The 14,710-nt window shown below is 36.7% G+C and overlaps 1 protein-coding gene across 5 annotated transcripts in view; it reads right to left on the reverse strand.

Annotated features, from left to right (window-relative positions):
- Nucleotides 1-7,542, reverse strand: part of LOC136750280 (voltage-dependent calcium channel subunit alpha-2/delta-1) — a 189,315-nt gene extending 181,773 nt beyond the window's left edge. For all 5 annotated transcript variants that reach the window (XM_066705221.1, XM_066705220.1, XM_066705219.1 and 2 more), the window contains exon 1: nt 7,409-7,542. In XM_066705221.1, coding sequence (XP_066561318.1) covers nt 7,409-7,542 — 134 coding nt within the window. The remainder of the gene's footprint in view (nt 1-7,408) is intronic.
- Nucleotides 7,543-14,710: the final 7,168 nt, after the last annotated feature.

A 14,710-nucleotide genomic window follows, 5' to 3' on the forward strand; every position in this document is an offset into this window, starting at 1 on the left:
TACCACATCCTAGCACACAGCTCAGACACTTGTGCAGGGTTTACAAAAATAAACTGGTCGGCAAATGAGACCACATTTCCAGTATTTTTAGAAGTATTGTGGTCAGGCTCCTATAAAATCCTACCTATTTAAAAATGAATACATACATTACTCAGGTCAGACGTGCGAATCAATCTGAAAAACCAATGGTGTCATATGATGTCAACAGGTTTGAAGATACGGCTCCTGGTTTCACAGACCTCAATTAGGACATCTCTACAGATAACATTTAGTAGTAAGTCACTTATATTCTGGTAGAGTCCTCACAATCTTAAACAAAGATATATTAATGACATATTGAACTCCCACGGCATAAAGGTTCTTATGTGATCACAAAACATTGTCAAAACAAATGTGAATTAATTGTTACATTCCTAATATGCATAATAGTCTTTTACATATGATCGTCTTAAATGCATGCCAGGTACATCTAGCTAAATAAGTTAGTGTGTCACAAAAAGCACTCTATGACCTGTTATTTGGAAAGCAATCACATATGCTGTGTGGCATATTAATTAATAAATATTCAATATGTGGCAAACAGAAATGCTTAAGATGCAAACCAAAATGAATGCATAACCAGTATACAATAAAACATCTTTGACTGGTCATTTACATTTGGTCTATAAAAATAATTCTAGATTAGATCATCATATTTGCCTTATGCTAAATTGCATTTTTAATCATTTATGTCAACCAAGCACTGACATTTAAGTATGCATTAAGACTTAACAGAGCAGGAACTAAGAAATTAATGTTGGATGTGTGTGAAATGTAGGACGTTAACTAATTGTATACGTCACGTGACCTGACTTACCTATGATCAAACTCAACGACGTTCATGCAGACACACCGTGTGAGGTACAAAGGAGTGAACTTTGACCCCAGCCCACAGCGGGGAGCTGCTAACTAAGCCTGAGCTCCTCTTTTACTTCACATGTCTACTCCCAATCTTTGTTCTGCTCTTTCAATATTGCTGTCAGTTATAACCGTGTAGTAGAGCATAACTAACTGGATCAGTCTTAGTGAATGGGAAAGGCTGCCGACTCTTTGCTTATGCTTCTCATAACATAGACGTGCTTAAGGCATGTTTACAGGGCTCCTCTGGCACAGGCCGTTTTCGGGTCACAAAACTTTTTTATTTATTTTCCCCAGAAAATCTAATCTTCTCCTCGAGGTGACGGGCATACTTAAATTGGCCTTTAAACCATTCCTTTCATTTAATATACAACTAAAAAGGATGAGTAGTTTGCATAAGCATACTGATATGTTTCACATTATGCTGGTTGACTTCACATAATATCTAGCTCTAAATCATTGTCTATTCAGTAATGTTATTATTAGGATACAACTATCAGTAGTCATTTAGCATATTGTTTTACTATAAATAAATAAATGCACATCAACAAGAAGACTTCCACCAGCCTGTCCATTCAGTGTGTGTTAAACTAAATGTCTGCCAACAACACCGGTGGAAAAGTTGACCTTGGCCTAATTCTTTGATAGGAAAACACTAAGTGGTTTACTTCCATGTATTTTACACAGACCATCCCAGGGTGCTTTACAGTACAAACTTAATTAGTTACCAGCCAGTTAACCCATCTCAAACAAGTCCATCCTCAGATCCTAGTTCCAACTAGGCTAGCACTCAATGTCATTTTCCACAGATTTCAAAAAACAGATGGCCCTCTAGCTATTTTAAAAATCCACAAATTCAGCATTTAAGGACTCTGGAGCTCAGGTATCAGGTAAAACTATTGTGCAATCCTTCCACGGGAGTTGCTATCTCCATTTGCCTCTTAATTGTAAACATCCCAACACTGTTTGATGCCCAGTTGCAACGATCAATTCAAAAATGGTAGTTCACGGACAATTTGATTGCAGATGGTTTCCGTTACACTGAGGACGTCATGGGTCATTAGTGATGTGTCTGTGGTTATGAGAAACACAATCCAAATTGACCAGTACTTCATTTTTTCCTAACAGCTGAGCAGATGGAGAAACAGTGGTGGCTGATGTTTACAGAGAAAAATTATACACACATTACTAAAACAGTGTAGCGGGTATAAATAATTCTGTTTTTAGTATACCCTGACATATACTGTGAGGTTTGGGTTTGGAGCATACAGTCGATAGATCCTGAAGGGAAGAATGTTCAAGACAATGAAACATACCATTTTTTGTATCCAAGTTCCTGAAATCAATCCTTAATTGTATAGGATGTTTGTAGTTAGTGCAGACTTGTACGAATGAGACTGGCTCCTTGTGAATAGCTAGTGCAAGTAGGTTATTCTTTCGGGTGGATTTTTTACAATCCACAAGGTCAGCAAACAAACACTACACTTTTCTAAACAAGAGGTAATGAAAGCATGCATCTTTAGTACTGTTTTTGTTGTAGTTTTATTTAAACCAAGATGATTAAGTACCTACAAAAACTATTTGAGAGACGTCACGGTCAAGGACTCCGCACACATTCAGATGTGTTTGTTATAAGGCTACACTTGCAACAGCTGCAGTGCAAACACAAGGTGATAGTTTCATTGTAAAAATGTGCATAGAGAGCTTGTTGTACTCGCTTTACATCAGTATGGCTGAGGCATCATATAGAAAAGAGTTCTCAGTAACCAATATAATTATTTTCATATAAGCACAGGATATAGATGCAAAATAGCCTCACAATTCAGACTGCTTAGCTAAGGAATGTCTGTAATTTAACACAGCACAGAATAAGAAAGCATATCCAACTAAGAAGCTGTTGTAACAGCTGTCTGACTCTGAATAAGCAAGGCGGGGCGTACCTCGTACTCACAATATCAAACACTATGGCAAATGTCTTGTTGCTAGATGATACTCCTGAGCAATGACTCATTACATGGAAATAGATTAAATTAAATTAGCCGCCAGAAAAAAAAAACATGGAGCATATTTATGTGCAACTAAAGTGAATGTGCCCTCATCCTGAATTTTACCACACCGCAGAGCAGTCTGACATGTTAAAGGGAATATTAGTTGCTCCGACTCTTGATCTTAACATTCAGTCTACAGCTGTGTAGCATGTGTTACAACATCTGGAAACATTTCATTTAGAATACCAGTGGACACTATAAACATTTACTATATAAAGTTACACCAGCTGAGCACAGTCTTTCATATTTTGTTTCTGTAAACTGTTTTTTGGAAACTGCTTTTCATTTTTTCCCAGCAGTAATTTTTACAAGGGAAGGGATGGCCTACAATTGCAAAATCAGCCACTCCTGGGAATGCATTTCATCATGACCTCATTGGTTGGCACAGATAATTCTGCTAACATACTATATACACAGTCCAAACAAAACTAGAAAAGGATCTCATGAAAGGAGACCAGAGTATTTGAATGTGTGTAATTATGATTCACTATGCAGTATTACAATTATTAAAATCCAATATTATTAATTAATATTATAATTATTAATTTGGCCATTGCAGAGACTAAAAAGTTCAGTGAAAATGTAGCATTCTGGAATGGATTGATTATATACATTGTACACAAATGCATGCACATTTACAATACAACATAATAATAAACCAACCAGCATTGTAGGCTTGGTCTTTTTAACTGAATGTAATTGTCCATGAAGCAAGCAGGTCTTTTTTGTATATAGAACCAGCATATATGTAATTTGTCAACTGTACTGGTACTATATACAATTGTACTGACACGCGACAGCTGGGATCTCAGGTGGTATAAAGCCAAATGAAGCCCTGTACCTGTAAGCCAACAATACTGGATTTTCTCCTCCGCTTTCTGTTTTTCGAACTCGGGATCTGTTTTGTGGCACAAACAGGAAGAATCCATGAAAAGCCTCTCTAGGGAGATGCATGGGATAGCAATGTACACAACAGACTGTGAGAACTGGGGATGTTTAGTCTGTTGCTTTGTAAGATCTTCATTACACAGAAATCCATTTTCTTTTAAAAATCATCCTAAGTTCTATACATATGACTATAGGACATCTTAGTGTCTAAGTAATAGCCCTGTTACATGCACAGGTTTAAAACAGGCTAACCCCCCAAAAATGAAATTGTAACAAATGTAGATATGAACACACTGTGATCACACTCTCAAAAGCCTCTAAAAAGGTGGTCATTAAGTATAAGTGCCTGTAATTGCTGAAACAGTGAATTGAACCAAATTATACGACAACACTAATATACCACAAAAAGGTTTGATATTGGTGCTACCTTCTCATTTTTGTAATTGTACAAATTCAGCTATACAGTTACAGAAATATTCATTTTTGAAGTTATATAAAACACAAGCAGTAAATATACACATCACATGATTGTTAGCCGAGGCTAAATATTTACAGTTCCTCTGATGATTATTTTTCTTTTCCCATTTTCTGTTTCAAGTGGCTGCATGGACTGCAATAATAAGCACCATCTCCTTTCTTTCTGAACAGCTCTTCTTGATTGACTCCTTATGTTCTCCATAAGAAATGCTGTGACTTCAGCTGGAATCAAACAAAAAGCTAGAGGTCTCTTGCCAACTCTCAGATCAAATGAAGACTCTGAGGTCGACAAAGCTGTCTGAGCTCCCCATGCAGATGCATCTGAGAATGCACTGTGATTTGTGCTGTAATGCTGACAATAACATTATTAATATATATTTGTGTGTGTGTGTGTGTGTGTGTGTGTGTGTGTGTGTGTGTGTGTGTGTGTCTCACAGTGCATGCTGACTTTTCTGTAGCTTTTCCATTGTAAGTGAACGGTCATGTTTTAAAGGATCAATCGAGCCACAAGAACAAACATTAAAAGTCAGAAAATGGGTCGTTTTGTGGTGAAGAAATTGATTCATTCCCACTGCAGTGGCATACAATCATTTTATCATTTTCATTAGAGCACAGGATCACTACCAACACCAGCAAAAAGCCAACACCAATGCAGACAGCAAAAAATAATAATAAACTTAAAATATCCGATTACTCAGGCATTTTTGTTTTGTTTTAATTTGCAAGGGCACTTAAGGCTGTGACCAGAACATCAGTTTTGTATCTGAAATGTTATGATGTTAATCATAAGCCCCCAGCCACAGAGCATGCTGGATACAGACTTTTTATTATTGTAAGGACTGCTCCCAGTACACATACAATGAGAAGAAGTAGATCAACTGGCAAGTGAGATTACAGTGAGTCTTGCAAGAAGACAGAAAGTGACTTGTACATGCACATACAATACATGCCACAAATGTAACAAGAAAAATTGGTTTAATGCTGTCTTGAAGGCCCTTGTTATGTGGAGGAAAGAGTTTGTGTTTGACTATATCATTCACCGTATCAGTTGTCATTTTCCTTTTGGTTGTTGTTGCTGTATTGTAAATGCAATGCAGTGTGAACGTCAAGTAAAAAACCTTAGAAAGGAATACAGCCTAGATAAAGTGTTTATATTTGACAAGAATCACAGCCATATCACTTGCAAAATAAATTAGAGAAGGTTGCAAAGATCAGAACAACACCCGAATACTGACTTCCATATATATGTCAGATTCATGGATTTGTTATTAATTCAGAATCTATAAAAGGGCAAGGACTAACCAATCCAGTAGAATATATAATTGTGTCTCCATTACTGATAGGAATGATGCCATGAAAAAATAGAGTATGCTTAAACAAGATAAGTATTAAATATCACAGATTTCTTTCCATACAAGGCAGCTCTGAATGAAAGTGTACTATATTTATAAAAGTGGGGATGTGTTAAACTTCATATTAAACTGGCAATTAAATATGACAACAGGATTTAGATATACAGCCAGATTAGGTCTATGTAATGGAACATCAAAGCTACATTTTGCTACTTTTGTGTTGGGTATTTTCTTTATTTTATTGTACTGTATTTTATACAATACGCACACACACACTAACTTGAATGTGTTTGTTTTGATCATGAAGGGGAAAACAAGATAAGAAGAATTAAATATTATTCAGCACAAGATTTTATAGCTGTGTAAAAGCGTACAATTAACTCCATAAGAAGAAAGATGTGCAAACACCTGTTTTAAAGATGAATACTTTAAAGTATGAAACAAGTATACTATTCAAGAAAACATAATTTCAGACATTTAATGTGAATTTGACAGACAGAAATTACATTTTAATCTAACTTTCAGATATTCATTTTTATTTATCAAATGAACAAATCGATAGCCACATATCTATACCCAAATTAGCACACAATATATAAACCCTTAGAAGAATGTGATATAAAATACACACCTAAGGTACCATAATAATAAATAAATAATCATTATAAGCAAATGAATACATTTGGAATTTAATAACTACACTTGTAGAATTGCACATAGTTTTCAACAGACTGCAAATAAATGTAAATTGAAGGCAGCAAAGCTTTAAAGGACTAGACACAGGATATTCCACATGTGTGGTATTATGTAAAAACAAATACAAAAATAATAATAATAATAATAATAATAATAATAATAACAACATCTACAATAAAATGTTACACTAACTACTAACATTTTTTTACAGGGGCAGAAAGTGACATTACATTTCAAGCAGTGTTCCTATTCTGTTTGCAACAAGTTGACATGAAAAGGCATCAGCAACCCTTAAAGCCACCAGCCTTGCATGCAGATAAAGTTTCACATGCCTTTTTAAATACTGTAAACGCAATATCAACAAGTAAGCCAAATGCACCCCATCATTAAGACAGCAACTTAACAGTGTCTCTAGCCAACGCAGCCGTCTATTTTAATATCGCTGAGGAGAGACAAATGCTCGATATTATGTTTCCAATACAAGGCATTAGTATGTATATGCATGTGTCGTATTTTAAAGCAATGCATACAGGAATCTAGATGAACTGCGACTAGACTGGATGATGTAGCTACCTGTGCATTCAAAGTACATCCACGAACAAAGAATACATGCTAGGGAAAGTTGACTCCCCCCCCCACCCCTCCCGCAACAGATTTCCATTGCGAAAACGTCACGAACATTATTCAGTAAGAAGCGCCTGTGCGTTATTGATAAAACGCATGATCTGGCCCATTTCAATGCCACACAATCATCTCTGCGTTTCTACTCCGGTCTGCAAGGCGTACAATTAAAGAGCAAAACGTAACTAATCTCGGGTTGCACATCTGACAGATTTCGCCCCCCCCCCCCCACCCTCCTTCGTGTGCTATCCTGACAATGACTCCCATTTAGACCGCTTTAAATGCATGGGCCACGGTGCACTTTCCATTTCGCTCCCCCCGATCGCCTCGACAGGACCACAGGAAACGGAGCTGGCATTGCCATTGCCAAAACAGCTGAGCACCTCATGTAGCGCGGCTGCAAATAAAAGCCCAACTCCTGGTACTTACATTGAATGAGAAGGAAACGTCACCGCGTCGGAAAGATTGTTACATGATGAGAAAAGTATCAGAAAAAAGACGGGGAGACTGTACGGGTCCATTGCTACACGGGATTTCCAGCACCGATCCAGAATGGGATTCATGAGAGAAACGCACTGTAAGTCCAGAGCAGCTTGTAGTGACACTTAGCCAGATAACAGTCTGTGTTACTCCACTAGCTAATCGGATCAGCCGCCATCAAGGCTACTTTTAAACAGATCTCAGCTGTTTTCTCTCTCTCTCCCCCTCTTTCTTTCACTTGATTTGGTTTCAGCTGTATTAGTTTCTTTTTGCTCCAAAGGCAGAGAGGTTTCGGTGGGGGGAGACTGGTCTTCTTATCTCCTCCTCTGCAATGAGAAGCCAGTGTCAGACCCCACTAGATCAGTTTGCATGAACCCCCCCACCTCCCTCCCGCACGCTCCTGTGTTGATGATGATCATGGACTGCCTTCCATACAAGGAAGAGAGGAACTCGCCAACTAAGCAGCTGATGGGTTTTACCACTGCCTTTGATCAGATACAAAACCAAGCCTCCTAATATAACCCTATTAGCAAACTTAAAGGCACATGGCATGCTATAGATCTCAGACATTCCTATTATTAATAATAAGAACGCTTTAATAGTAGTGGAGAGATGGCAGGTGTACTAATATTAGTATTAGGAACAAACTTTTGCAATAAAAGTAGTGTATTGCACATGCATATTAAAGGGGAAGGTATAATGTAAGCAGCTGGGGGGTTTCTGCAACATGTAGAATAATGCATAGGCAGGATTGGTTTGTTTTATTTTCATTTACAGAGCACCCAGGGACTAAATTGAACAGATCCAATTTGGATATTTGCCCACATGTCTATAAAAACCAAGCAAAGTAGGGAAATCAAGCCTGCTCCAATAATGCCATTGTAGATTGCAGTTTTGCTTCCAATGGTAGTGGTCAGTGTGATGTGTAAATGTACTGATCACATTGCTCAAGATGATACAGTGCATGGACAGATCACATACAAGACCAGCCCAGGAGAAAATGAATGCTGGAACTTTGAGGCTATATTGGTTTTGCAAGTGCAGCAGGGGTCAATCTTCATGCTGTGCTCCAAACTACAGGGCTACCTTAGTGAACCTAGGAGACCACTCTGAGAGATAGGGATCTATCCTGGCTCATTAAAGTAAGCCTCAATGAACAGCAGGCCAGTCTCGTCACTATATCAGCAACATGTTATGCAATACGTCCCCCCTGGGTTAGTTCCCTTTCACAAAAAGTATGTTTAAGTTTAAAATCGGTGTGTGCGGTGAATGCCATGCCACTGCCATTTTCATCAGTGAAAAATAAAGAAACCCCAACCTGTTGCAAGACTTGCATGCGTCTGGCGTTAGGATGGCTGCCTCAATACACTCCTTTAAAGGCACATGAAGGAAGACAGAGGCCATATTAAGTCATGAATTATTCAAATATGAATACCGAGGTGGGTAACGGGCTGTCTGGATAGAAAGGTCAGCTCGCTTCTTAAAAATGGCTTTCCATGACAAATCCAAATGAAGCTTACCATGTGCTAATGCTATCTAAATAAAATATATCTTTGCCAATATCTGAGCTTCCATTCTGGTTCGAAATCACAAGAGAAAGACCAACACATGCGAAATAAAGAGACAGTATCCATGTCGGACTTCTATACAACACATCCCTGCAAAATCGTTCCTTTACACATATCCTTAGAAGTTACAAGCACATGTCTTTATTACTTTCACAATATTTGAACAACAGCAATCAAATGTGCCCGAGTTAGCATTACAATACCGTAAAGCAGAGGCACACAAACAGCCACGGCCCAGGTACTTACCGTCGTTGCCATCTTGCACAAAGTTTCCGATCCTCCCCTTCCTTGCGATTTTGTCGCACGATTCGCGGAGGGCGTGCGTAAGCTTCTGCGCGATGTCGTCATTAGCACGCCACACACGGGTCTCTACGTGGAATGGGCGTGAGTCCGGCGCGGTACAGTGTTCTGTAGGAATACTTGCTATTGGTCCTGGACATTTCTGAGTTTCTGTGTTTCGCTTTAAACTGCATCAGGTCGAGCTGTTTTCCCAAATTTGAACGTGTACCAGTACCTCTGTATTAAATAAAAAACGTATGGAAACGTGGCCTTTATTTGCATGACATGAATGAAATGAGACAAGTTTGTGTTTGCATTGCCATATAGAATTAATTATAAAGTTAGAATTGCAGTAAGTTAAACTTTGTTTATTCTCAAGAAAGCAAAAATATATAGTAGTAAAATAGGACGGGAAGAAAGCAAATTGCATAGAAAAGTATCAATATATCACGTATGTATGATTCATACATCCATATAAACAAAATAATACTTATCTGGAGTAGAATGCTATTACTATGTAAGGTGTATAACACACCCATTAAATGAAAATACCTAAAAACAAATGTATTCAGAAAACTGAATCAGAAAATTGGATTTTTGAAAATGACACTTTCCTCTGTTTATATGACAAGCTAGTTTAGGTTTTGATGAGTTGCAGATTTCTTTTTCATGGAACAGGACGCACTTTGCATTGAAACAACTGTAGACTGAAGAGGGATTAGGGTTATATTTGCAGTATTACCCTATCAAAATACATTTCCTGAAAAGTGTGTGCGTGTTCAAGAGTATACATCAAGACTTTCTAGGTGTCCGTGTTACTTTCCAAAATTTTACTTTCAGAATATGCCGATACAGTTTCTGAAAAGTGTTTCTAATTAAAAATCAGAAATCATGTTTGCCCAACTATGTTTTCCAGAAATTCTCATGCTCTTGTAAAAACACTGATTGACAGTAAACTAGCTCAATGGGGATCTCTTTAATACCCATATCTGGGTGTGGAGTTAAGATATACAGAGACTTATTCTGAGCCAGTGGAAATACAGACATATCCCCAGCCTTTTTCTAATGTCAGTTGCTAATCTGTGAACAAAAAGCCAAACAGCAATCTATAATTAACAGGATTAAACATCATTACACAGGGTTTCGGAGGAAATTCAAAATCCTGGCTTCAAAAGATTTAAAGTTCATTCATGTAGTGTATCTTTATCTGTATACTTACACTTAATGTGATGTTTACAATGCTGTTATTTTTCTCCCTCTTCTTTGATGTAAGTTGTTTTTAAGAGGTCTGTGCAGAACTGCTTTAATGTTCAACTATATAGATTTTTCCTGGCTGCAACACTTTCCACCCACCCAACACAGTCAAATATCTAGTTTAATTAAACCAATTAAATCAATCTATTTTAATTTTGTTAGGCACAGCGTATTGTTGCCGTTTTTAGCACTCCTAAACTTCAGAAATGTTAAGAACAAAGTTTGAAATGAGTAGTGAGATATAATTATGTAATTTGATAAATATAGTTATCGGTAAATACACATTTAGTGATCATTAATTAATTGCATTATTTATTATTATTTAAAAAGTAGCTTTTCATCATGGTTGTAAAAGACAACAATCATATGGTAATACGAAATAAGTAGGCCCTAGTGACCAGGCAGGCAGTTATATAACTCTTCTAATAACTTTCTTAAGTAGATTCACATCTGTTTATTACTTATGAAGCCATAACCTGTTTACTTTCAAACAAATACATTTACAAGTTTAATCAATCCTAAAAGTATAAAGCATTGTTCCAAAATAGTAGGTATTTTGATATGCTAGCTCTTGATGAACACCTTGCATCATTACTCGGCCCATAGCAGCTTGTGCAAACCATCCTGTTTATTATTATTTATTTATTTTTACATGGTGGTTTGAACATTCAGCAAGGCAGTAAAATATGCCTGGAAATGATTTTGTGTAAAACATGAGATGTTGGTTTCTTTGCTGGTAATGCTCAATCTATGTTACGTACACCTTAGTGATATTTTGTAGACAATATTAATTAAAGCATGCATAATTCATGATCTCTTAACTTTTAGGTCAACACAGGTTAATAAATATTATGCAGATGTTGTACCCTTCTCCTTCTGCCATACAAAAAAAAATATCTTAAGTCACGGTAGAGATCCTTTTAAGAGACCCTTTTAAGTCAAGTGTTGTCCATAAAAGATAAGTATATGTTGTGCATGCCTTTTGAGAATTTTGAATGTCAAACATGTGGTCTCCCAATCACATTTTAAATAATGGCTAATTTTGAAGGCTAAAGAAAAAGTAACTCCCATCCCCACACAAAGCAACAGTGTATACAATGTTATATAAAACTTCATTACCAGTTTATTGGAGTTTACATGAACACCTGAACATGGATATTTAAGTTAGTATACAATAAGTATTTTAAATTACATCTAATTAAGTAAAACAAACAAACAAACAAAGACAGCAAAGTATTCTAAAGACCTTTATTGTTTTTCACACAATCTACACAAAAAAGTCATTCTCAGTATAGATATTTGTTTTCACATTCTGATCGAGACACTTTCTTATTGTAAAGGTTTTCTTCCTGGAAATCCATTAGCAAGGCCTTTAAGATACACATGCCCGGGTGTTCTTGATGGAGACCCATTAGTAATTATTCTGTGTACACTGGAGGTATTACAACTTGCATTCCCCAAAGTATACAACCTTGCTCTGCTGAGAGCAATGCCTTACTCATTTTTCCTTGTAGCAAATGGCTGTAGAGCTCCATCCCTCACATTATTTGGCCAGCCATGCATTGTGGAATCCTTTTGATACACGTTTGATAGCAATGGCTCTGTTCTTGCTGCATCTGCAATTTGTTTAGCACCTACAGGTAATCCCTCAACGTGGGAATAACAGAAAAGATCACTTTCTCTTGCTGTCCTGCCCTGCCAACACTGAGCACAAATCAGCATCGCCATGGTCAGCAGAGGTGCAATCTTCAAACTCATATGTTCATACTGGAAAAAATAGGGTCTACTGTTGCATTCTCAATGCCGCCAATGTGGGAACAGACGATTTTGCTCCCAGCATAGTGACCTGGCTTGTGTATTGAATTTGCATCCTTTTAGGTATCTGCAGGTTTTTTAATTTGAAACCTGTCCTCACCTCACTTTGCTTCTGGTGCCCATTTTGAATAGGCAGTGTTTGCAATAATGACGCTATTCACCACAGGATTTTCTTCAGTTTTTTCCCCAAAACATCTGAGTGCATTAGTGCCAGGCATCTCCATTGAAAGCGCAATGTTGCAAGCAATTTTAAAAGTCAAAGACCTTCCCAATAATAAATTCCCCTGAATTCCTCTGTCTTTTAAAGCTCTGTCTAGTCTGAAAATCACAGTATGAAGACAGCTGTTTCAGAGTAACGAATCAGACACCAACCCTCCCTTATTTCGGATTTCCCTTCTGAAATCCTATAACATGTGGCTTATTTGGTTTACACGGTCTCTCGTCTGTAAATGGCAACTTTCAGGTGCCATTACAGACAGGAGGACACTGTCACTTGCATCGTTTGCCGTCATTGATTGCTCCAAGTGCTCCTGTGTGATTTTCCAATGTCAGACAATTGTTCTCGCTTGTACTTCTGATTTCCTTCCTCCCAACAAAATTAATTATTTTTAAAGGTATTTTCATAACACTGTCAGTGATCAGCACTGTGGTTTATTGATTAGAGATTGTGATCTTAATTCTCATACAACAGTGCAACATCATTTTGGGTCCCAATTGTATGTAGCACACTCACTTCACCAAAGTAACTGTTAAATGTCACTTTTAATGCTTAGCCACTACATTACAGAAACTTGTTTTTTACTGATTATGGTCCTGGTGATATCACAGAGAATACACACTATAACGCAGAAGTTAAAGGATGCTTTCACCCTACACACATCTCCTAATCATACAAAATTGAAACCATTTAAACCAAACAACATATTGTGCATTTATTCCTTCATTAGCACAGCTTGTATTCACTGTGGGGAAAACTGTTCACAGAGTGTATTTAGCATGTAAATATTATTTAGAGAAATATTTGTTTTCAGATAAGATAATTGATCTGATTTAAAAGTCTGCCTACTTTATTAACTCGGTCAGGATAAGCACACACAGTTAGACAACTAACATTTGATGTTACCTAAAGAAAAATGTATATAAGATTTGTTAAAAATAGAAAATATATATTTAGACAGACTTACTGCATGAGTGTCCAAAGGGTGTTGCTTCTCTTTCCAACACATACAATTCATTTTATCCTGGCCATGTTTATGAGGTCATTATCATATTGAAGATTAACCTTTACCAATATGTTAATTTCCCAAGGGTCTTGCATCATGTTAAAGAATGGAATGGAATATTATGCCCTTACAGATTTACCTACTGTTTTTTTTCTTCTTCTTTTTTTAATGCAGGAGGGAAACATCCCCAACCATTTACAACTACACCTCGATGTTTTACAAGACACCACAACAATTTGGCAATATTTCAGGTTGTTTTATTCTGACAGTTCTGATAGTTGTAAATAAAATATTTGACCCACCCACTAACAGAAACCTACAAACCTGTTCTCAGTGGCAGCTTTAATTATATTGAGATGCTTCTTTCTTCTACTTGTAAATATACTACTTCCTCTCCATTCTCCAATAAAAAATCATATAGAAATTTCAAAGACTCAAACATTATAATTATTTATAAGTGCATGGTTTTTATGTATTATCAATGTATACATTTATATTATTTATACACAGATATTCAAGTATTAATTTCTCATAATTATGCAGACTTTTATGTTAGTGGATTTGTGTTGCGTTCTCTTAAAAATATTAAATATTTCTGCTTATTTATTCATTTATTAAAATTTGCCATTTATGTTCTCAGTAGGAATTAAGTCATTAGGTCTTTTCTATATGGTGGCTTGATAACATGCGATTTCCAAATTACCTGTGAAATGTCAAACTTAAAATATATATGAGAATATTGTATGAATAAAACAAATAATTATGAAAGTATGTTTCAGGAGTTGTCATTTTAAGGACTGGATTTGGGGATATTAAGATCATGTTGTCTTGTGTGTAGCTTGATTTCTACCCTTCCTCTTGGCTAATTATATTTATTATATTAAATAATTGTACTTATTCTGTTTCCCCTTGTGCTGTGGTGTATACGTCGGTAGTGCTAAAATTTAACATCTGTTTCTGTTCTCGGCTATACAATTATGGTGCTGTCTGACATCAGCTTGCAAAAGAATTGGAAAGGCTCACTAGAAAAAGACCATTCAAATGCTAATGATCCCGTATTCAGGAAGACAACGGGAAGGTTGGGCCCCACTTTGCTGGATCACATTTGTTTA

This window comes from Amia ocellicauda, chromosome 5 (genome assembly GCF_036373705.1).
Source record: "Amia ocellicauda isolate fAmiCal2 chromosome 5, fAmiCal2.hap1, whole genome shotgun sequence".
In the NCBI taxonomy this organism is placed as follows: Eukaryota; Metazoa; Chordata; class Actinopteri; order Amiiformes; family Amiidae; genus Amia; species Amia ocellicauda.